This window comes from Rhinolophus hipposideros (genome assembly GCF_964194185.1).
Source record: "Rhinolophus hipposideros genome assembly, chromosome: 5".
Taxonomy (NCBI): Eukaryota; Metazoa; Chordata; class Mammalia; order Chiroptera; family Rhinolophidae; genus Rhinolophus; species Rhinolophus hipposideros.
In genome coordinates, this window is record NC_138051.1 from 16,597,191 (window position 1) to 16,622,581 (window position 25,391).

Here is a 25,391-nt window from a genome sequence, read left to right on the forward strand (position 1 = left end):
CTACAGGGCTACACCCTCAGGTTAAGAATAAAAGAAAAAAAATTAACCTTTGTGAGGGTGGTTAGAGAAACTAAAGCCTCAACCTTAGATTCAGGCTGTCTCTGAGAGGTAAAGGTCCCAGGTTCTGACAAAAATTTTTTCCTAGAGAAAGTAACTGCCCTTCTAAGTTCTCAAATATTTCCTAAAAATACTGTCTTAAATACAATGATAAACATTTAAAGATGGACAGGTACACAAAGAAATAAACCAACAGAAAATAATAGATTTGGAAAAAAATATATAAATTCTAAAAAGAAAAATACAAAACCAAATAAAAAAATACAGTAAACACATTTAACAGTGTATTAGACACAACTCGAAGAAAAAAAATGCATGAAACTGAACTATATGATAGATCGATAGAAATTTTTCCAGAATCTAGTATCAGCAGAAAAAAAGGTAGCAAATAATGTGATTAAAGTCCCAGAAAATGAAAGATAAAATGGACAGGGCAAAATTTGAAGAAGTAATTACTGAAAAATTTCCATAGTTGATGAAAGACATCAAATCACAGATTCAAAAATCCCAATGATTCCAAAGCATGATAAATAAAAAGAAATCTACAATTAGACACATCATAATGAAACTGTAGGGAAAAAAATGAGAAAAACTGATAAGTAGCCAATTTGGGGGGAATCAGAGAATTGATTATCTTCAAAGTATTCATACTTAAGCATCACTTCTAACTACAACAATGGACACCAGAAAATAGTAGAACATCATTGGCATGCTAAAAGAAAATATTTGCAACGTATATTGTGCCCAGGTAAAATCAAAATATCCCTTCTTCACCAGCGCCTAGTCCACCCTTCAAAGCAATTTTGGAACTCTTTTTCTAGAATGGCCATCAGAGCTGTCGTCGTATTCCCTGTGTTTTCCTGAATGTCATCAAAATATCTTCCTTTCAATATTTACTTTATCTTCTGGTAAAGAAAGAAGTCATTGGGGGCCAGATCAGGTGAGTAGGGAGGGTGTTCCAATACAGTTATTTGTTTATTGGCTCAAAACTTTCTCACAGACAGTGCTGTCTATGTGAGCTCGTGCATTGTCGTGATGCAAGAGCCATGAATTGTTGGTGAAAAGTTCAGGTGGTCTAACTTTTTCACGCAGCCTTTTCAGCTCTTCCAAATAATAAACATGGTTAACTGTTTGTTCAGTTGGTACAAATTCATAAAGAATAATACCTCTGATGTCAAAAAAGGTTGGCAACATTGTTGCAACAAGTTCCCTAAGACAGAAAAATACATGGCCATTCTGTATAAACATATAGTTTGCAAAACATTGCACTCATATTACAGATGACCTGTGGACATCTGTGGACGATAAAAAGAGAGGGAGCAGTAGGAAGGGGGTGCCTTCAGATTATAATGCACATCAGACATCTTTGAAAGAGGAAGAAAAAGGAAGGATTGGGTAGGAAGAGCTTCAGATTACAGAGCAGTTTTGAGAAAGATTCTCCCAAGCACATGGAAAGTCCTTGAGCCAAAGTTGCCTGTTAAAACAATCCCACATCAAACAGAAATAGATCAGCTCTAACAAGCCCCACTATGCTCAGTCACTGGATGGGAACAGCTCAGAGGAATGAATGGCTTTGGAATGAATGCCATGCTAGATATACAGGACTGCAGCTAGAGGCTGGTGGTCAAGTAATACAAGAAATGTAAAACTTTCAATATTAACATTCTAAACATGTAGTACCCATAGATGAAATATCAATGTGATTCTATCCCAGCCTTGCTTGCAGAGAAGCTAAGAGGCAAACTGATGACCCCATTTCAAGCAATAGCATATATGAAAAAAATTTCTTTGATTTAATCCTATCTCTGTGTGTATTATGCTATTACTTTTGTTATACTTTCCCCATGATTTACTTAACATTTTGGTTTTATCCTTTTTTGATATATGAGTTTTAGTATGCTGCCTAACATAGTATGCAAATAAAATAATCCTAAATACCATTAAAAAATTATGCACAATGGCATTCATCATATAATTTAAAAGGAAAAAAAAAGGAAGAAGAGAAAGGGGGGAATAAAAGAAAGAAAAGAAGAGGAGGAGAAAGAAGAATTTTTAAGAATGAAAGAAAATGGATCAAAAAGTGGGAAGTAATTGTCTTGAGGGAAAAGAAAAATAGATGATTTTGGTTTTCTTCTCAATTTCTCTAATTTTTTGACATTCAATGTTATTTTAATTTCAGGTGTACACCTGAACACTGAGAGGTTAGACATTTATATAATTTAAGAGGGAATCCCCTTGACTAGTCTAGTACCCACCTGGCACCATACATAGTTATTACCATATTGTTGACTATATTCCCTATGCTTTACTTTACATCCCCATGACTAGTTTGTAACTACCAATTTGTACTTCTTAATCCCTTCACCTTTTTCACCCACGCCACTAAACCCCTCCCATCTGGCAACCATTAAAATGTTCTCTGTATCTATGAGTCTGTTTCTGTTTTGTTTGTTTTGTTCTTCAGATCCCACATATAAATGAAATCACATTGCATCTGTTTTTCCCTCTGACATTCCACTCAGCACAGTACCCTCCAGGTCCATCCATGCCGCATCAGATAGCAAGGGCCCATTCCCTCCCATGGCCGAGCAACATTCCATTATATACGTGTACCACTTCCTCTTTATCCATTCTCCCAGCAACAGACACCAAGGCTGCCTCCACATCTTGGCCATTGTAAACAATGCTGCAATGAACATATGGATGAACATGTCCCTTGAAGTATTGCTTTGGATTTCTTTGGATAAATACCTAGAAGTGGGATTACTGGGTCTTTCTTTGTCTCTTGTTATAGCCTTTGTTTTAAAGTTTATTTCGTCTGGTATAAGTATTAGTATTTGTATAAGTATTGCTACCCTAGCTTTTTTTTTTTTTTAATTTCGTTTTCATGACATACCTTTTGCCTCTTTCACTTTGTGTCTTTCAATCTGAAGTGAGTCTCTTGCAGGCAGCATATGTAAGGGTCTTGTTTTCTTATCCATTCAGCCACCCTATGGTGTTTGATGGGAACATTTAATCCATTTATATTGAAAGTGATTGTTGATAGATATGTAGTTATTTTCATTTTATTATTCATATTTTTTATCTTTTTTTTTTCCAACTTAATGAAGTCCCTCTAAAATTCTTTGCAATATTGGTTTGGTGGTAATGAACTCCTTTAGCTTTTTCTTGTCTGGGAAGCTCTTTATCTGTCCTTCAATTCTAAATGATAGATTTTCTGGGTAGAGAAATCTTTGGTTATAGATCCTTGCTTTCATCACTTTGAATATTTTATGCCAATCCCTCTCAACTACAAAGTTTCTGTTGAGAAATCAGCTGATAGTCTTAGGGGAGCTCCCTTGTATGTAACTAAGTGCTTTTCTCTTGTTGCTTTTAAGATTCTTTCTTTATCTTTAACCTTTGGCATTTGAATTATGATGTGTCTTTGTGTGCGCCTCTTTGGGTTCATCTTGTTTGGGACTCTCTGAGCTTCTTTGACCTTTATGTCTATTTCATTCAGCAGGTTAGGAAAGTTTTCCATCATTATTTCTTCAAATAGGTTTTCAATTCTTTGCTCCTCTCTTTTCCCTCTGATAATTCTATGATGTGAATGTTGGTATGCTCAATGTTATCCCAGAGGCCTGTTAAACTATCCTCATTTTTTTGGATTCTTTTTTCTTTTAATTCTTATTATATATCACATTCTGTGCTCACCACCCAGAGTCAGTTCTCCTTTCATCACCATATATTTGACCCCCTTTACCCTCTTCTACCAACCCCATTCCCCTTACAGATTCTTTTTTTTTTCTCTCTTCTGATTGGGTGTTTTCTACTACTTTGTCTTCCAAATCACTGATTTAATCCTCTACTTCATCTGAGTTACTGTTGGTTCCCTCTAATGTATTCTTCATTTCAGTTACTATATTCTTTATTTGACTGGTTCTCGTTTATGTTTTCTATTGCCATTTTCATGTTTCCTATCTCTTTGTTGAAGTTCTCCCTGAGATCACTGAGCATCCTTCTAACCAGTGTTTGGAACCCTGAATCTAGTAGATTGCTTGTCTCCATTTTGTTTAGTTCTTTTTCTGGAGCTTTGTTCTGTTCTTTTATTTGGGACATGTTTATTTGTCTCCCCATTTTGGCTGCCTCCTGGTGTTTGTTTCTATGCATTAGGTATAGCTTCTGTATCTCCCAGTCTTGGTAAAGTGGCCTTAGGTAGTAGCAGGTGTCCTGTGGGGTCCAGGAGCCCAGTCTTTCTGGTCACCTGATCCACGTGCTCCAGGTGTGTCCTTTGTGTGGGTTATTTGTGCTCTCCTGTTGTAACTGTGCTTTGGTTGCTGTTGGCACATCAAAGGGAGGGATTGATCTTCAGGATGATTGGTTGTGAGGACTAGCCATGACTACAGTGGAGGAGCTGTTGTGCAGGAGCTGACCCTATGGAGCAGGATTCACTTTAGTGGGGCTGTGGCGCCTGCTCAGTCTGCCCTTTGGGTGTACACCCTTGAAGGCAGCCAGGTGATCCTCTGGATAGGTCAGAAGCTGGCCACCAGGATGCCAACCTCAGGGCCTCCTGGGAGGGGCTCTGCTGCAGGTCAAGTTCAGCCACAGCCTGTGCCCTGCCCAGGGCCACCTGGCATAAGCCACAAAGCAATCTGCAGATGGTTGCTGACCATGTAGGGCTTAGAGGTACCTTGAGAGGCTAAGCTGCAAACCAAGGCCTGCTAACACTAGTGCCAGGATTTGAGCCACTCAACAAGAGGTACAGGACATGCCAAAGCCAGATGCTGCTTGTTTGGGTTTTGTAAACCTTTGAGAGATTTTAGGAAAGTCCACAGAATAAGCCAAGACAGGCCACTTGTATGGAAAAGCCACTGGAAGACGCTTATGTGGGATCAAAAGTTGGGTGGGATGGACAAATGGTGTTAGCCAGGTTGATGGAGAGACTCAGATATGGTGGTCACCTGTATCTGAATGCTAGGAAGGAAGAGGGCTTAAAAAAGAAATGAATTCTGCTAGCACTTCTGCCTGAGAGAAAGCTGCCCCTTCAGCCCTTGCCCTGCATCCAGACAATTTATTTCCTATCTTTATGTCCCTGGAACCTTTCAAGCTGCTGCCCCAGTGTTAGAGCTCAGAGTGAGTGAGTCCATCAGCTAGTGAGTCTGTGCACAGACCCATTTAAGAGAAATGCCTGTGACTCTAACCACCCCCCATCATACTCAGAGACAATTTCCACTGGTTTTCACAGCCAGGAATTGTGGGGACCTCTTCCCAACAATGGAACTGTGGGCTGGGGAGCCTGGTGTGGGCCTGGTACCCCTCACTCCTCAGGGTGGGACCTCTGTAACTGAGATAGCCCTCCCGATTTTTTCTACTACCTTGTCTTCCTAATCACTGATTTAATTCTCTACTTTATCTAAATTACTGTTGAGTCACTGTAATGTATTCTTCATTTCAATTACCTTATTCTTTATTTGACTGGTTCTCTTTTATGTTTTCCATTGCCATTTTTATGTTTCCTATCTCTTTGTTGAAGTTTTCCCTGAGATCACTGAGCTTCCTTATAACCAGTGCTTGGAACTCTGCATCTAGATTGCTTGTCTCCCTAAGACCACCACATGCGGTGTGGGACCATTTGTTCCTGTCTCTGCCCCTCCTACCAGTCTTGAGGTGGCTTTTCCTGTATGTCTTTAGTTGTAAGGCTAGGGTTCAACTAGATTCAGGCGATTCCCAGTTATGGTTGTTCTGTAGTTTAGTTGTAATTTTGATGTAGTCATGAGAGGAGGCGAACGCAGCATTTATCTCCTCCGCCACCTTGACCAGAAATGATTTTTATAATACTTAAAATAATCAGTATAACATAAAATTAAAGCAAGCAAACACTCTTTAAAGTAAGAAGAAAAAAAATAAGGATTGTATTTGGTACTGGTCAATATTTTTTTAACATTAAATTAACCAAAATTGCATTTTTAAAATCCAATGAAAAATACCACGAAGCACTTCTGAACAACCCAAGTAGTTTTATATCTTGGAAACTCAGTCAAATAAAATATCCTTTCAAAAAGAAAACTTGACTGGTTAAAATAACATGGTTTTTAGAAATACATATAATATATAAGTATATGTGCGTAAATGTACACATAGGCTTATAAGTATATTGTATATATGGACATATATATAATACGTACCTATAATAATTATCTACCATACATATAATTTCTAGAATGCCACCCAATCATTCTTAATTATGGCAATAGTTGTCTGGCAATTTATGTAACAACTGTCCAATAACATTTAATTATACAATTTAATTATTAAACAACAAATGCAATAGAGAAAATAATTCAGTGTGTTACCTCATATTTTGGATATAGGGTTTCCTTCATGACAGATACTGGAACAGAGAATTTGGGCAAAGTTACATTCCAGAACAACTTCGTAAATCCTGGATAAGCATACACCTTTGAAAATAACATAAAAAGCTATTAGAAACTAACAAATGGTCACTAGGGTAAAAACCCAAGCTCTCATCAAAATTGTATCTAGCTTCCTAGAGAGTGAAGTGATTAGTTCCACAACCTCTGAAAATCTAGGAAAAATTTTCATACTCAACAGATTAGCAAAAATGTAAAGTCAGTAATTCCAAGTAATGCCAAGGATATAGGGAAATTAGTAGAACCACAGTGGAGTTAAATTGGCAATTTCTAGTAAAAGAGAAATATACATGCCACATAATACAGCAATTTCACTTCCAGCTCTATAGTCTAAGAAAATTCTGAAACATGCACATAAAGAGATACAAGGTACAAGGATAAAAAGATACAAGAGGTACAAGGATGTTCATACTGCATATGAAATAGAAAAAAAAACACAACAAAGCCCAATGTCAATGTCCATTAATAGAGAAACCAATGAATAAAATGTGGCATATTTATATAACTAAATAATAAAGCCATTCAAGCACAAAGATTATAAACCTTAGATGGAGCTTAGAAGCACAGTACTGAGTAAAATAAGCAAGTTTTAGTAAAATAAGCAAGTAAAAAAAACTAGTGTCTTTACATAAATGCATATAGAACACACAGAACTATAGTGTTTATTGTTCAGGGTCACAAATATATTTAGTAAAGTATAAAATCATAGACTAGAAAGACCATAGTTGTAACCGTCACTGCCCCTGGGTAAGGAAAGAGAAGAAATGGAATTAGGAAGAAGTACAAGAGGACGTAATTAAATTATTTAAAAATTGTATTTTATTTTAATAAATCTGAAACAAGTATAATAAAATGTTAACATAAATTCTTGATAACATGTCCCCAAGTGTGTGTTAGTTTGCTTTCTGTATTTATTTATTAGGTTTTTAAAAACTTTTTCCAAATAAAAATTAATCAGGCATAGGGGAATTTTTAGGGAGGTGAAACTATTCTGTATGATGCTGGAATTGTGGCTACGTGACATTATGCATTTGTCAACTTTGCAACAAAAAGAGTAAACTTAATGTATGCAAATTAAAAAAAAATTGTTCAGGAGATCAAGAGGAATCCCAGTATGGGAATGCAGAATGTAACAAAACAATCTAACTGTATTATAAATGTGTGAAACAACCACTCTAAGGGGGTGGGGGGAAAGTTGCTGACCTTAGTAACTTGGAAAGGAGTGGAGCATATAAAACTAAAGGCAAAAGAAACTACACATAGCACTGTACTTTAGTTAATGAAATTGTGTTCCAAAGGTTAATAATTCTGATAGTTCTACCATATTTCCCCGAAAATAAGACTGGGTCTTATATTAATTTTTGCTCCAAAAGACACATTCAGGTATATTTTCAGGGGATGTCTTATTTTTTCATGTACAACTGTCTACATTTATTCAAATACAGTCATGTCATCTTCTTCTGTACTAACTGCATCTGTCTGGCTGACGATCTTAACTGGGGCTTATTTTTGGGGTAGGTCTTATTTTCGGGGAAACACGGTATATGTGAACACTTCTATACTGGAATTGAACAATTAAGTAAATGGACGGGGACAGTAGAAGCCAGGTTTGGCACTGTTGGAGTGAGAGTTTAAAGATAAGCAAGGGAGGAGGCTAGAATGCTCCATGTGGTAATGGATTAGAATTGGAGACATCAGTCTGAACTCATGTTTAGCTTAATTTAGATACAGATGGTCACAGATAGAAATATTTTTAAATGTGTGCACTTACAGCAGTTAGTAGACATATTTCCTTGCTGTGTCAGCCTAGAAGCAACGATGCCCCAGTAGCAACAAGCACACCTAATACCCAGATCTTGGTTTCTAACTACATTCTTTATTAAAGGGAAGCAGGGCTTCTTGTAGAAATTACTAATTCTATGGACTGAGGCCAGAAATGCACAAGGTGAGCCTGGGACATCTTGTATTGCCAGAAATCATGAAAGGGTTAAAAAAAAAATCCCACAATGATGGGGAATGTCACAGGGACATAGGAGCCCACTGAAGAAGCTCTCAATGACCAAAGCTTGAACAATTTTAGCAAAATAATAATAATAAATAGTATTGAATTGTAACTCAAAGTATAACAAATATCTGAGTTATACTGATATAAATAGCTAAATAAATAAATGGGAAGAATAGACAAATCTGCATAGATGAATTTAAATTAATTTTTTGAGTATAATCTGACCTCAAAAAGATGGAGCACAACTCCACATCCCTTAAGTGTGAGCTGCACACAGTGACTTCCTTCCAGAGTACAGTATGGAAAAAGGGGAACAAAGAGAAACATTACAATGAAGAAACCTGGCGAACGCTACCTTAGGCAGGTGATTGGGTTAAATCAACAGTGATGGTTTATGTTGATAACATGTACCCTTGACATGATGTAATGAAAATGGCACTTCACCGCAGCAGTCTTCCTCCCAAAATAACATCAGGAAGATCCTAACTTGGGGGACATTCTACAAAATATCTGACCAGTATTCCCCAAAACTGTCAGTCATCAAAATCATGAAAGTCTTACAAACTGTCACAACCAGGAGATGCCTAAGGAGACATGACAACTGAATATAATTGGTATCCTGGATGGGATCCTGGAACAGAAAATGGACACTATGTAAAAACTAAAAAGACCTGAATGAGGCCTAGTTAATAGTTAATAGTAATGTATGAATATTGGTTCACTGATTTAAAAAATGTACTATATACTATTGTAATGTATCAGTTTCCTAGAGTTGCCATAACAAATTACCACCGGTTGGCTTAAAACAATAGAAATATATTCTCTCACTGTTCTGGACACCAAAATCAAGGTGTAGGGGATGGTCCGTGCTCCTTCTAAAGGCTCTAGGGAAGAATCCTTCCTTGCCTCTTGTTAACTTCTAGTGGTTGCCAGTAATCCTTGGCTTGTAGCTGCATCATTTCAGTCTTTGCCTCCATCACATGGCCTTCTTCTCTGTGGGTTGGTGTGTTCGCATGGTATTCTCTCTCTCTTTTTTTAAATTTTTTATTGGGGAATATTGGGGAATAGTGTGTTTTTCCAGGGCCCATCAGCTCCAAGTCATGGTCCTTCAATCTAGTTGTGGAGGGTGCAACTCAGCTCCAAGTCCAATCACCATTTTCAATCTTTAGTTGCAGGGGGCGCAGCCCACCATCCCATGCGGGAATTGAACCGGCAACCTTGTTGTTGAGAGCTCACGCTCTAACCAACTCAGCCATTGGGCTGCCCCTCCGGAAGCTCAGTGGCAGCTTGGTGTCTTCAATCTGGTCACGGAGGGAGCAGCTCACTGGCCCATGTGGGAGTCAAACCAGCAACCCTGTTGCTCAGAACTCGCACGCTAATCAACTGAGCCATCTGGCCGCCCCCACATGGTGTTTTCTTATAATACCAGTCCCACTGGATTTAGGATCTGCCCTAAATCCAGGATGATCTCATCCCAAGATTCTTCCCTATATCTACAAAGACTCTATTTCCAAATAAGGTTACGTTCACAGATACGGGTTAGGACTTTTGAGGCCACTATTCAACCCTCTATTATCCTATTAATAATAGGAGAGACAGTATATGTGGTATATGGGAAACCTCCATACTGTCTTTGTAATTTTTTTGTAAGTCTAAAACAATTCTAAAAAATAAAGTTCATTATCAATAAAACAATACAGGCATACCTCAGAGATGTTGTGGATTTGGTTCCAGACCACAGCAATAAACAAATATTGCAATAAACAAATATTGCAATAAAGCTAGTCAAATGAATTTTTTGGTTTCCTCATGTATACAAAAGTTACGTTTACACTGTAGTCTATTAAGTATGCAATAGCATTATGTAAAAAAAACACAACGTATATACCTTAACTTTAAAAGACTTTATTGCTAAAAAATGCTAACCATCATCTAAGCCTTCAGTGAGTTGTAATGGTTTTGCTGGTGGAAGGTCTTGCCTCAATGTTAATGGCTATTGACTGATCAGGGTGGTGGTTGCTGAAGGCTGGGGTGGCTGAGGCAATTTCTTAAAATAAGACAACAATGAAATTTGCCACATCAATTGACTCTTCCTTTCACTTGAACACTTAGAGGCCATTGTAGGGTTGTTAATTGGCTTGATTTCAATATTATCATGGCTGAGGAGAGGGAGAGAGATGGGGAAATGGCAGGTCGGTGGAGCAGTCAGAACACATATCTATCAATTAAGTTTGCTGTTTTATAAGGCATTCATTTCATGGCATCACAAAATAATTACAATAGCAATATCAGAGATCACAGATCACCATTAAAAAAACATAATAATAATGAAAAAGTTTGAAATATTGAGAGAATTACCAAAATGTGACACAGAGACACAAAGTGAACAAAAACGCTGTTGGAAAAATGCCACTGATAGACTTGCTCGAAGCAGGGTTGTCACAAACATTTATAATATTAAAAAAAAAAAAAAAAAAAAAACTAAAAAAAACCCCACAATTATCTGTGAAGTACAGTCAAAATGAGTTATGCCTGTAACTATTGGTAATTATGTTTTCTTTAATATTTTCACTGACTTTTAATAACATTTAATTGGACTATGTATTTTCTCCAAAAAGATTTCTTTCAACCAGAAAAATGAACTCAAATTCTTTTAACTCATCAACTTGCAAGTATTACTCTAGTATTAACTATCAACCCTTAACAGTGACATCTCCTGTAGTGCGGGTGTTACACAGACTTTCCAGAGTAATATACAAAGGCCAAATACAGCAAATAAAGATTCACAATTATAAAGTGACCCTGAGTCTTGGCCACGTTTATTTCTAGTCAGATATACTTCATTTACTCATATTCCATACACTTGATCACATTTTCTATCTATCCCCAGAGTATTTAGAGAAAGTCTGATTTTGAAGTTGCCATGTTAATTGGTCCAATACAGGAATCCAAAATTAAGTTTCTGCCTCACTCATCCTGTTCTGCTGAGCACACTGCCTCACTTCATGCTGTACATACCTAGAGCCAGGAAGCCCTTGCTAAAGGATAAATAAATGCTTCTAAAGTCACATCCAATACAGTAATTCCTTCTGTGTAACGGGTAGATTTCCAGCAGCTTAAGCATCCAGAATATAATTACACCTGTAGAAGTAAGTGAGATACAAGCCTCTAAATGGGAAGAGAGGGAAATCTATTACTAAAGAAAAGTGCTTTGCACTCGAGGAAAAGCACAGATGCACCTTCAGGAGAGAATTTATCAAATTAAAGTGGGGAAGAAATATTCATCATGGTAAATTGGTTTCTCCAGCAATGTTCAGAACTTCCTAAGAGGAAACCTAGGAAAATGGTTAGAAACAGCAGGGTTGGTGGCTGCTAGAACTTGACAGGAGAGTAGAGACTGCACAGCAAACTGAACTACTAACTATAAAGCAACCTAGATTAATTTAGTGTAACAGCACCTGCACAGCCCCTATGGTTAGTTATTATGTATATTGCAACCCAATACAACAAGTCATGTTCAATACTGAAGACCCAGGGTCAGAATATGCTCTTCACTAAGGGAGATGGATATGCACGTTACTATGTTTCTCCGAAAATAAGACCTAACTGGAAAATAAGCCCTAGCATGATTTTTCAGGCAAACATCCCCTGAACATAAGCCCTAATGTGTCTTTTGGAGCAAAACTTAATATAATACACGGTCTTATTTTTGGGGAAACACGGTAATTTCAAGGGTAAGTTGAGCATCATATAAATGAAACATATGGACAAACAACAGTCTCCAAACATAGCCTCAAGACCTTTTCAAGAGTCCTAGCAAGACCCTTTCCACACGTGAAAACTATTTCCTTAATCACACTAAGAGGTTACTTGCCATTTTCACTGTAGTATTAAAATTTGTACTGACAATGTAAAAAAAAATATTGGGTAAAAATCATGATACCATAGCATGAATCAAGGCAGCAGCACCTTAAAAACTCCTGTCAGGAAGCAGGAAAAATTGTTAATTTTATTAAATCTCTACTTTTAAGTATATACCTTTTTAATATTCAGTGTGACTAAGTGAGAAGTACACAAAGTGTTTCTGTAGTGAAGTAGAATAGTGGTTTTAAGGAAAAGCATGTATGCTTTTGTTAAATATGTTAACTGAACTAGCCACTATTTATATTTGAGCAGACAAACATCAAACTACGGTTATTCAGACTTGGGTGCGTGGCAAGCATTTTCCTGAAAATAAATGAAGCAAACCTTATTTCAAATTAAACAATTGAGAGTATTTATACTAATGAAAAATTATTTTGGAAAATTTGTGTCCCTCACCATGAGCTGCCAGGTTCCCAATGCTAAAAGATTTTTCTATAATATTAAAAATGTTTTAATATTTTATCTATACATATAGTGAAATGTGTCAGCATTGAAGATCTACATACCTTGATGAACAATATTTTCCAAATAATAGTGCATAAAGTTACACAATCGTGAATGGGTAAAAAAATTCATTCTAAATGCAAAATAAACTAATATATTTTAACGTATTAGGTATGAAAAAGCCACTGATGTGGTTTCAGATTTCAACTACAACAAACTTTTTTAGTTGTAAAAACTATCATTTAATACATTCTCTTTTAGCTATAGAAATTAAAAGTTAATACTCTCTTTTTAACTAAGTTTAATTTCTCTTTCTCTTTTTGTTTGGTTCAATAACTACAATTTTTATTAAACTTTTTATTTTGAGATAATTGCAGATTCACATGTAGATTTAAGAAATAATCCCATCTGTCCTCTACCCAGGTTACTTCAAAGGTAACATCTTGCAAAACTATAGCACAACATCACAAACAAAATACTGACATTGATGCAGTCAAGATACAGAACATTTCCGTCACCACAGGGATCCCTCGTGTTGCCCTTTTATGGACACACTCATTCCACCCCCACTCTGGAACCCTGGAAACTACTAATCTGTTCTCCATTTCTGCAATTTTGTCATTGCAAGAATGTTATATAATTAAATCACACAGTGTGCACTCTTTTTGAATTGGCTTCTCTTTTTCTGCATAAGTTTCTGAAGATTCATCCTTGTAGTTGCATATATCAATAGTTCCTTCTTTTTCATTGCTGAGTAGCAGACCCACGTTCAGTTTAAAAAAAATAAATAACTGTCAAACTTTTTTCCAGAGGGATGAGAGGGGAGGATTTCTTTTTTAATTAAGAATTCAATTTCCTTAATAATCATAGGGTTATTCAAATTATCTATTTCATATTGAGTGAATTGTGATAGTTTGTATTATTTGAGGAATTGCTCCATTTTATCTAAATTGTCAAATTTATGTGGGTAGAGCTGCTCATTGTATTCCCTTATTCTTTTGATGTCTGCAGAGTCTGCAGTGATAGCTCTTGTTTCATTTCTAATACTGATAAATTTGTCTTTTCTCTTTTTGTCCTTATCAGTCTTGCTAGAGATCAATTTTACTAATCTTTTCAAAGAACTAGCTCTTTGTTTCATTGATTTTCTGTATTGTTTTTCTGTTTTCAATTTTATAATTTCTGCTGTTTATTATTCCTTCCCTTTGCTTGCTTTAGGTTTATTTTTGCTCTTCTTTTTCTTGGTTGTTTCAGTGGGAACTTAAACTATTGACTGATACATTCTCTTTTCTATTGTAAGCATTTAGTGCTATAAATTTCCCTCTCAGAACTTCTTTAGATGTGTTTCACAAATTTTGATGTGTTGCATTTTCAGTTTAATTCAGTTCACTTGATTTCCAATGTAATTTTTTTTTAATACCGTGAGACTTCCTCTTTAATCCATGGTTATTTATAACTGTACTGTTTAGTTTCTAATCATTTTGAGATTTTTTTCTTTACCTTTGTTATTGATCTTTGGTTTGATTGTATTCTGGATTAGCTCTATCTTGCAATATGTTCTGTGGGAACTTGAAAAGAATGTATATTCTGCTTTTGTTGGATGTAGTGTTCCATAAATTTCAATTGGATCCTATTGGTTAATGGAGTTATTGAGTTCTGTACCCTTGCAGATCTTCTCTCTAAATGTGCCATCAATTATTTAGAGAGAGGTGTTGAAGTCTCCGACTGTAATTGTGGAACTGCCTAGTTCTCATTTCAATTTTTGCTTCACATGTTTTGCAAGTCTGTTGTTTGTTGCATGTACTTTTGCAGATTGCTATTCTTCTTGGTGCATTGTTACTTTTATCATAACATAATGTCCCTCTTTGTCTCTGATAACTTTCTTTGCTTGGAAGTCTACTTTATCTGATACTAATATAGTCACTTCTGCTTTTCTCTGATTAATGTTTGCATGATAAGTATTTTTTTTACCCTATTACTTTCAACCTCCATGCATCATTATATTTAAAGTCAGTTTCCTATAAATACTATTAATTTGGGTCATGTTTTTTAATTCACTATGCATTCTCTGCCATGTAATTGGTTTATATAGACAATTTACATTTAAGTTATGGATTTAGTCTGTCACTTCATTTTTTGTTTTCTCTTTGTTCTTGATTTCTTTTGTTTCTCTGTTTTCTTTTTCCTGCCTTCCTGGTACTTGGATATATTTCAGAATTCTACTTTTATTTATCTATGGTTTTATGAGTGTATCTCTGTATAGCTTTTTAATTTTGCTGTCAGTATTACGTTATACAAACATAATTATATAAGATCTACTGATGTCATCATTTTACCAGTTCAAGTGATGTATAGAAACCTTACCTCCCTTTATGTCTCTTTACTCTTCCCCATTTATAATATAATTGTCTTAAACGTTTCTTGTATATACAGTTAACAATATGAAAATTTTTGCTTCCATGGATAAACATAATTTAGAAAACTCAAAAGGAGAAGAGAGTTCTATTGCATTAACCCATAATTTTGCTTTACACATTTTTGTTTGTTCTAGGTATTCAAAGATGTCTTTTATTATTCTCTTCCTGTTTAGAGAATTTTCTCTAGTCATCATTTAAGGGTAAGTCTGCTGGCAACAAATTCTCTTATTTTTCTTTCATCTGAAAATGTCTCGATTCTCCTTCATTCCTGAAGGCTATTTTTAGAGATACAAGACTCTGGGCTCACAGGGTTTCTTTGTTTTTGTTTTTGTTTTCAGCATTTGCAAAATGTTCTGCCACTGAACATTCTGCTTCTGGCCTCCATAGCTTCTGATCACAAGTCTACTGCCATTCAAATTGTTTTTATCCTATGTAACATGTTCCTCTCTTGCTGCTTTCAAGGTTTTTTCTTTGTCATTATTCTCACAAGTTTTACTACTAAGTGTCTTAGTACAGTTTTATTTAGATTTTTCTTGGTTGGGGTTTTCTCAGCTTCCTTAATATGTATAAGTCTTTTCCCAAATTGGGGGAGTTTCTAGCCATTATTTCTTTCTATACATTTTCAGTCACCACCACCACCCTTCTTTTTCTTCTCCTTCCAGGACTGCAATAATACAAATATTAGATCTTTTGTTATATTCCCACAGATCTCTGAGTCTCTGCTATTTTTTTTTCAGTCTACTTCTCTTTGTTGTTCACACTGGATACATTTTATTGTTCTATCTTTGAGTTCACTGTTTCTTTCCTGTCTCCTCTATTCTACTTCTGAGCCCATCCACTGAGCTTTCTATTTCAATTATTATCTATTTGAATTCTAAAATTTTCATGATTCTTCTCTATATTTTTAATTTCTTTATTAAGACTTTCTATTTCCTTTCTGCTTATTCATTTTTATTGACATATAACTGACATATAACATTATATTAATTTCAGGTATAAAACATAATGATGTGATGACCACCACAATAAGTCCATCACCATACATAGTAACAGATTATTTTTTTTTGTGATGAGAACTTTTAAGATCTACTCTCTTAGCAACTTTCAAATATGCAATACAGTATTATTAACTGTAGTTGCCATGCAGTACATTAAACCTCCTTGACTTACTTATTTCATAATTGGAAGTCTGTACATTTTGACTCCCTTCACCCATTTTACCCTGTCTCTGGCAATCATATCTATGAGCGTGGGTTTGTTTTTATGATTCCATATATAAGTGAGAAAATACACTATTTATCTTTCTCTGTCTGACTTATTTCACTTAGTATAATATCCTCCAGTTCCATCCATGTTGTCATAAATGACAATATTTCATTCTTTTTTATGGCTGAATTATTTACACACACACACACATATACATATCACAGTTTCTTTATTCATTCATTCATCAAAGGATACTTAGGTTATTTCCATATCTTAGCTATTGTAAATAATAAACATAAGGGTGCAGACATCTTTTTGAGTTAATGTTTTCATTTTAATCAGATAAATACCCAGAAGTGGGATTGCTGGATCATATGGTAGTTTTACTTTTAATCTTTGGAGGAATCTTCATATTGTTTTCCATAGTGGCTATACTGCAAATCTTCGCCAACACTTGTTATTTGTTGACTTTTTGATAATAGCCATTCTAATAGGTGTGGTTTGATTTGCATTTCCCTGGTATAGGTGATGCTGAGCATCTTTTCATGTACCTGTTGGCCATCTGTATGTCTTCATTGGAAAAATGTTTATTCAGATCTCCTGCCCGTTTTTCAATTGGATTGTATTTTTTTTTTTTTTGCTATTGTGTTGTATGAGTTCTTTATATATTTTGGATATCAGCCCCTTATCAGACATATATGATTTGAAAATATTTTCTCCCATTCAGTAGGTTGCTTTCCAATTTTTTTTTAATTAAATTTATTGGGGTGACAATTGTTAGTAAATTTACATAGATTTCAGGTGTACAATTCTGTATTACATCGTCTATAAATCCCATTGTGTGTTCACCACCCAGAGTCAGTTCTCCTTCCATCACCATATATTTGATCCCCTTTACCCTTGCCACCCACCCCCCACCCCCTTACCCTCTGGTAACCACTAAATTATTGTCTGTGTCTATGAGTTTTTGTTTCTCATTTGTTTGTCTTGTTCTTTTTGGTTTATATACCACATATCAGTGAAATCATAGGGTTCTCTGCTTTTTCTGTCTGACTTGTTTCACTTAGCATTATACTCTCGAGATCCATCCATGTTGTCACAAATGCTCCTATATCATCTTTCCTTAATGCCGAATAGTATTCCATTGTGTATATGTACCACAACTTCTTTATCCATTCATCTATCGAAGGACATTTTGGTTGTTGCTTTCCAATTTTGTTGATGGTTTCCTTTGTTTTGCAGAAGCTTTTTAGTTTAATGCAGTCACACCTGTTTATTTTTGCTTTTGTTGCCTTTACTTTTGGTGTCAAATCCAAAAAATTATTGACAAGACCAATGATAAGGACCTTACCACCTATGTTTTCTCTAGGAGTTTTATGGTTTCAGGTCTTACATTCAAGTCTTTAATCCATTTTGAGTTAATTTTTTTGCATGGTATAAGATAGTAGTAGTTCAGTTTTGTTCTTTTGCATGTAGCTGTCTATATGCAAAGCTGTCTAGTTTTCCCAACACCATTTATTGAAGGGACTGTCCTTTTCCCATTGTATATTCTTGGTTCCTTTTTCATCAGTTAATTGACAATATATGTGTGGGTTTATTTCTGGGCTCTCTATTCTGTTCCATTAATCTCTGTGTGTTTTTATGCCAATACCATACTGTTTTGATTTCTATAGCTTTGTAATACAGTTTGACATCCAGAAGCATGATGCCCATTGTGTTATTCTTTCTCAAGATTGCTCTGGCTATTCAGGGTCTTTTATGGTTCTATACAAATTTAGGATTGTTCTATTTCTATGAAAAATGCCATTGGAATTTTGATAAGGATTGCATTGAATCTGTTCTATTTTCTTTCTGCCTCTTTCTATTTCATTAAATTTGTTTCAAGTGTGTTCATAATTGCTTATTGAAGCATTTTATGATGGCAGCTGTAAAATCTTTGTCATATATTTCTAATATGTCTGTCATCTCAGTATTGGCATCTATTAATTGCTGTTTCACATTCAGTTTAAGATTTTCCTAGTTCTTGGTATGATTAGTGATTTTCAATTGAAATCTGGTTATTCTGGGTTATGTTATGAGACTCTAGATCTTATTCAAACCTTCCGTTTTAGCTGACATTCTGCTAGTCCTCCTCTGATACCAGCTCAATGGGGAAGGGAAGGAGTGGCTCATTACTAGTAGGTGGGGATGGAAGTCCAGGATCCCCATATAGTTTCAGCTGACAACATGGAGAAGTAGTCACGTCCCCATTCTGTTAAGTTCAAAGTTCCAGCTCAACACTCAGTCCTCTTTGAAAGCACCCTGGTAGAGGTGTTTATAGAGTGCCTTCCTATACCCTGACAAGAGTAAAAGTCTAGATGTCCCATAGGCCTTTGCTGGTGGAGGTGGGGGTATGGTCCTTGTTTTTTCTATTGTTGGCTGAAATGGAGTGATCATCATCTAAAAATTTTCTGTCTTGCTAGGTTGTCCCTTTCCTGGCACTTTGGTTAGAGAGAGAGAGCTTTTGTTGGGTCTTTGTTTTCTTGACCTTTTTTTTTCCTCTCCAGATTATCAGCTTTTTCAGCTCCAAGTCTAGGATATATGAAGCAAACAAGAAAATCCAAAAAACTCACTCATCGCCATGTCATGTCATAGGTCCCAAAGTTCCGAAGTAAAGTGCTTCATTCTCTCCACCTTTCAGAGTCTTTTATGTTTGTAACATCCAGGGTTTTTAGTTGTACTTAGCAGGAAGAATAGGAAAAAGTAAAAGTACTTCATGCCCCATCATCCCCAGAAGTAGAAGTCTTGCAACTAACTTTCAAGAAACTACCACTCATTAAGTTTTCACATATAAAGGCAAATATCCATAATTATGCTAAAAAGCCATTAAAATAATCTTTCTTTTCCCAACCATATATTTGTGCAAGACCAGAATTTTCCAACCAACACAACCTACCATGAAATTGATGGCAGAAGCAGACATGAGAATCTAGCCATTTTCTATTAACCCAGACATTAAAGAGATTTGCAAAACAAGTAAAACAATCCTACTTTTGTCATCGAATTTTTCATTTAAAAATACAATTATTTTTCATAAAAATACATTATCTTAACATATATGACTTTATTACTGCTGTTTTTCATAAACAAACATTTAGCATTTTCTGTTTTGTTTACTATTTCCAACATTGTAAACGTCAATAGATATAACCCACATAAATAATTATTGAAGTTCTCAATAATTTTTAAGAGTATAAAAAGGGCCCTGAAATTTAAAAGTTTGATAACATCTGAGATAAAGAAAAATAATATTAAGATAAGTTCTTACTTCCTTTCCCAAGAGTTGTAAGTGTGGTTTGTGAGCACGCTGTCTAATTCCTTGTGCCAATGCAGGTGGTGTCCCTGGTGTTGTTGAAAGGACGGGAACATGTTCTCGAGTGTCACCCATAATAGGAATTCCTTGCAGTACTCTACAGTGTGATACAAACAATAAACTTGGTTTTTAAGTCATTGATAAAGCAAAAGATGTTTGCTCTTATTTCATACCCTTGCTGAGATAAATACATTGATTTGATATCTGCATTAAACAGAAATTGTACAGAAGTCATATAATCCAAAATGTGAAATAATTAAAAAATAATTTATGCTGGGTACTAACTAAATTTTAGTAGCAACCTTTATGATGGTTTTGTCTTATGTTGGAATTATGAGTTCACCCTATGAAAGCCTGATTACAAAAGAGGTAAAAAGTTCTCTACCTTCTGATCGCTAACCAGCTCCCCACCTCCAAGCTCACAGAAAATGTTTTTATTTCTTAGATTGAGGCAAAGTGCCAACCTAAGCAGATTAAAGTTTTCTCTTCTTGAGTCATATCTCGCCAGGACGAACAGAATACTGTTATAGTATCAGGTCTTCCCTTCTATGCTATAAGCTGCATATACATTAAGATATATATGAGGTACAAAATTTATCAACAAAAGCCTTAATTAAGCCAAAGAGATGAGCTAAATTGGAATTTGGAGGCAAAATGTGTCATTAATGACTGACAATAGACTACTTGAAATTACATTAATTTTTGTGTTGCAGCTATAAAATAGAAAATAAGTATAAAAGGGGTCTATATAGACGATAGCTGTATCAATTTCACATGGAAGTGTTTAGAGCCAATGTCCCCTCTAACTTTTTGATATATCTTTATATGAACAATCATTTTATAAGCCACCAAATGTGAAGACTAATCATATACAAACCCAAATGACTTTAGTTACTTAATAATATACTGAAGCCCTCAAATGCCACCACACCAGCTGTTAACAAAAAACAGGCCTACTCAAAGCTAGGCTGGAGAAGACAGGTCTTTGTCACAGTAAAGTCATGGAAAAAAGCTGCCTATCTCACCTAGACAAATATTTGAATTTAAAGAGAAGATAAAGTTCAACTCCCAGCATGGTGAACACAGTAGACTACTACTCAACACCCTACTCCATCCTACTCCTCATGTGCTTTCCTGAACTGCTGCGAATAGAGAGGTAACACTCTCCCGCAGCTGGTGTCCTATATATAATTTAGGACCCACTAACCAGATGCACTCACATACAATTTGGAAATCAGAAGGTTCTGATATTTTTGTTGTCAAGCAGTCATGGCAAGATTGAGTTCTGTAACAATATTTCAGTGACTTCCTCGGTGGGTTGCCTTTTGTGTGTGTGTGTGCCAGTGAGTATATCAACAGACATACTGTATACTGTGGCTCCAGAGTAAAAAGCTAGGACAGAGTGTCACCTTATCCCTGAATCGCAGCTAAAGTGGTATGTTGCCAGTATTGGGCTTCCAGATTTCCCACCTTCCTGACTATGTCTGAAGGAGCAGCTCTCAGCAGCCAGTTAAGCGAGCTGTGTAAGTCATTTCTGTGCAGCAGCCCTCCATGTCTGCAGCTCATTTTCCAATCTGTCCATTGATATTGTAAGCATTAAATTCCAAAATCCCTTTTTGTTTAAAATACCTAAAAATAGAGTTCTTTTTTCTGCAACTGAATCTTGACTGATACATCCAGGAAAACAAAGAACCGGCTAAGGTCTAGGGGCTAGAAGAATAAGCCAGGACAGGACATACATAGAGATCAATAAAGTATTTCTAAAATCAGGCAGGAGAGGAGTGACTTGAGAAGCTAGCTACCTTGAGGCACTGCTGTATTTTATCTGGTCCTAATCCAAATGCACGGTAGTAAGAGACATTTGCATGTTATTGTCTTTTCACATTCCAAATGTACACTAAAGAAGTAGAAATTCTGGTTGGTTGGAAAGAAAGTGAAAGAAGTCATTGGACATTTCAGAGTACAGCGATGGGGAAGCTTAGTGAAAAGACTACCCGAAGTCAGCAGCTGTTCCTGTATGACAAAGATGAACCACTTACTTTGAAATTTTTCTCCAGGTTTTCCCTGTTTCCTTCTTTATTTCCAGAGATTACTACCAATCCTTTTCAGAGTTCTCCCCTTTGGAAAACACCACTGTTTCTGTAATTCACACTGAAAATCTCTTCAACTCCACACTCTCCCACACTCCCAACAGTGATCACTAGTCCTGATCCTTTTCCCTCTAAAGTGTCTCCCTTGTCCACTGCATTATCTCTCATCCGAGTCCTATGATATGTCATCTTTGCGGGTCCCTTCCCTATAAACTCTCCTTCCTCCAATCCATGCTATGTACCACTGCCAGAGTTGTCATCAGTCACACCCTTTGAAATACTTTAGTGACTGCACACACAGTATGAAACCCAAGCTCCTGCGCCTGGCATTCAGGGTGCTCCACAGTCTGGGTACCATCTACCATGCTGGTCCCACTTCCCTCCCCGAATACCTGGCCCCACCTACATTCACTCTGAAAATGGTGCACTAGGTGCTGAGATTACTACAGGGGTAATAGGGGAGACAGGAAATCCAAATTACAGTACAGTGAGGCTATGAAAATGATGAAAACAATGCTTTCAGGTATCAGCTCCTCCGTGAGACATTTACAATGAATCTCTGCCCAGTCAAAATTCATGTTTGCTTCCCGAGTTTTCCTGCTACATTTGATCTGCTCTTTCATTATAAAATATACTACATTTTATTCTGTATATGTTTTTTTTTTTTTTTTTACAGCAGATCATAGTCTGATGGCAGGAGTTCATTGATTCTTTTTCACTTTCTGTCTCTCGTGATTGCAATTGCAAATATAATAGGTACTGGATAAGCATCGTTGAATTTTGGCTGAGTGAGAAAAGTCCCAAAGCAAAAGCCAGGACAGACCCTGTGCTGGGGAACTCAGAATCATGGGTCTGCACAATGCACTGTAGTGGTTCCCAACATCATAAACATTGCATAGGAACTTACTAGAAATGCAAAATCTTGAGGCCCATCACACCTAATGAATCATATTCTCCAGCCCTGCAGGTGATCCTGATGTATACTGATTTCAAAAACCACTGATGTACTGCAATCTTTCCTAAAACAGCCTAATTGTAAGATTATTCCAGGATGCTTGTCAAATCTATAGCTTCTCAGATTCCTCCTCCAGAGATTCTAATTCAGTGGGTTGGTTACAGAGCCTGAGAATTGATACACTTACTAAACAAAACACTCCAGGTGGTCATTATCCTCAAGTAAAGTCTAAGAAAATCACTGATATATTGGGAAGAGATAGCTTTGGAATGAGGTTAAAAATCAGGATTTTAGTTCCAGTTTAGCCAGTTGGTGTGTTATATGGGGTAGGTCACTATTCCATCCCGAGTCTTACTTTCCTCATCTATATATGCTAACAGTGATCAGGTCTTTCAGGTTTAAATGCTCAGAAATAATACATGTCTGAGTTTGCACATGGTACATCCTCAATAAGTGGTTGATATTATAATCATTATTATTATTATGAGGGAATTGAATGAAGGAAACCCACCCACCTACTCGAGTGAGTTAAACTTCTTTCCCAGTCACCATCATTCTCTCATGGGGTCAGAAACATAAAGTGTATTCTTATTATAGGTTGTTTTCAAAGAAGTTTGGAAAACATTTGTTCTAAGCTGTGAGCACTTTTAAAAATTTTTTGCATACATATTCTATGAGTTACATAAAAGTGACTATAAGCTCCAACCTGTGAAGCACAGAGAAGGGTCCTTGCCCCAGGAACCATCTCCCCTCCGTGGTGTGACTCTAACAGTAAAGTTCCCCCATCACATCCTCTATATCCATTCATAGCGAATTTATCTTACTCCTTGGGATACAAACCGAGGGAGAGACTCTTATGTAACTCAAAGAAGATGTATACAGGGATATTTTAAGAGTGCTCAAGGTACAGGAGCTTCCAGTCAAGACAGTACAGTAGATAAACATGGTATTTGCCTCCTCCCATGATGACATTAAAATTACAACTAAACTACATAACAATCATCATTGAGAACTGCCTCAAGTCTAGCTGAACAGAAGTCCTATAACCAAGGACATACAGAATAAGCCACATCAAGTCTGGTAGGAGAGATGGAGATGTGGAATGTGCTTATACCACATCTGCATGTGGCAGTTAATAATTGGGAGAGATATCTCAGATGCAGAGGTGCCCCCAAGGAGCGAGGAGTCCCAGCCCCACACCAGACTCCCCAGGCTAGGGTTTTATTGCTGAGGAGAGAAATCCCCATAACTTCTGGCTGTGAAAATTGTGGCTGAGTGAGATGGAGGGCAGCTGGAGTCCCAAGTGATCCTCTTAAAGAGCCCACGCATGGGCTTATTTGCTGATGAACTCACTGGCTCTGAGCTCCAGTGCTGGGGCAGCAGCTCAAAAGGTGCCAGGGACATACTGGAAGGAACTAAATGTCTGGTTTCAGAGTTAGAGCTGGAGGGGTAGCTTTCTCCCAGATTGGAAGAGCAATTGTTTCTTTGTTTAGCCCTCCCCACCCAACCTGTACACAGCCTGGTGCAAGCAGACACCATATATCTGAGTCCCATCAATCTGGCTAACACTGTTCACCCCACTCTGGTGATTCCCTGAGACACTGACCCACCCAAGTACCAGGACCACTCAGGTGCTTCCAGTGACTTTTCCATACAAACATCTGGTCTTGGCTCACACTGCTGACTTTCCTAAAATTTCTCAAAAGTTCACAAACCTCAAACAATAGCCATCTGGTTTTGGTGTGCCTCGTACCTCTTGTTAAGCAGCCCAAGCCAGGTATTAAAAGCAACCAGCCTCAGTTAGCACCTTGGCCTCTCCCTGGCACCTACGAGCCCAGCACAAGTGGGAATCAACTGCAGTTCACTTTGTGGCTCATACCAAGTGGACTGCACCACAGGCCATCCCAAGTGGCCCCAGAAACAGTAGACCCGGTGACCAGCCTCAGACCACAAAAAAACACCACCCAACCACCTCTACAAATGACACACCCAAAAAGATGACTTCACAGGCACCATTAAACTGAAACCTATTCTGTAGGGTCAGCCCCTGCACAACAGCTCCTTGACTGTACTCACAGCCAGTCCTCACAACCAGTCAGCCTGAAGTTCAATCCCTCCCATTTAAATAAAGACTACATTAAAGGGAATCAACAGTACATTAAATGAAGCAGATGATCGAAGCAGAGATTTGGAAGATAAGGTGGCAGAAAACGCTCAATCAGAACAGCAAAAAGATAAATGAATCCAAAAAAAAATGAGGATAGCTTAGGGGACCTCCGGAACAACATCAAGCAAACCAACATTTGCTTCATAGAAGTATCAGAAGGAGAAGAGAGAAAGCAAGTTATTGAAAATCTATTTGAAAAAATAATGACAAAAAACTTCCCTAACCTGGCCAAAGAAATAGACATACAAGCCCAGGAAGCTCAGAGAGTCTGAAACAAGATAAACCCAAAGAGGCCCACACCAAGACACATCATAATTAAAATTCCAAAGGTTTAAGAAAAGATAGACTCTTAAAAGCAGCAAGAGAA

The 25,391-nt window shown here is 36.8% G+C and overlaps 1 protein-coding gene across 1 annotated transcript in view; it reads right to left on the reverse strand.

Moving 5' to 3' along the window:
* The window catches only part of TTC6 (tetratricopeptide repeat domain 6), a gene marked incomplete at both ends in the record, with an annotated part of 195,629 nt that overhangs the window by 72,826 nt on the left and 97,412 nt on the right, over positions 1-25,391 (reverse strand). Inside the window, 2 exons of the mRNA XM_081048294.1 lie at positions 6,390-6,494; positions 19,768-19,909. Of these exons, the coding sequence (XP_080904420.1) occupies positions 6,390-6,494; positions 19,768-19,909 (247 nt within the window). The remainder of the gene's footprint in view (positions 1-6,389; positions 6,495-19,767; positions 19,910-25,391) is intronic.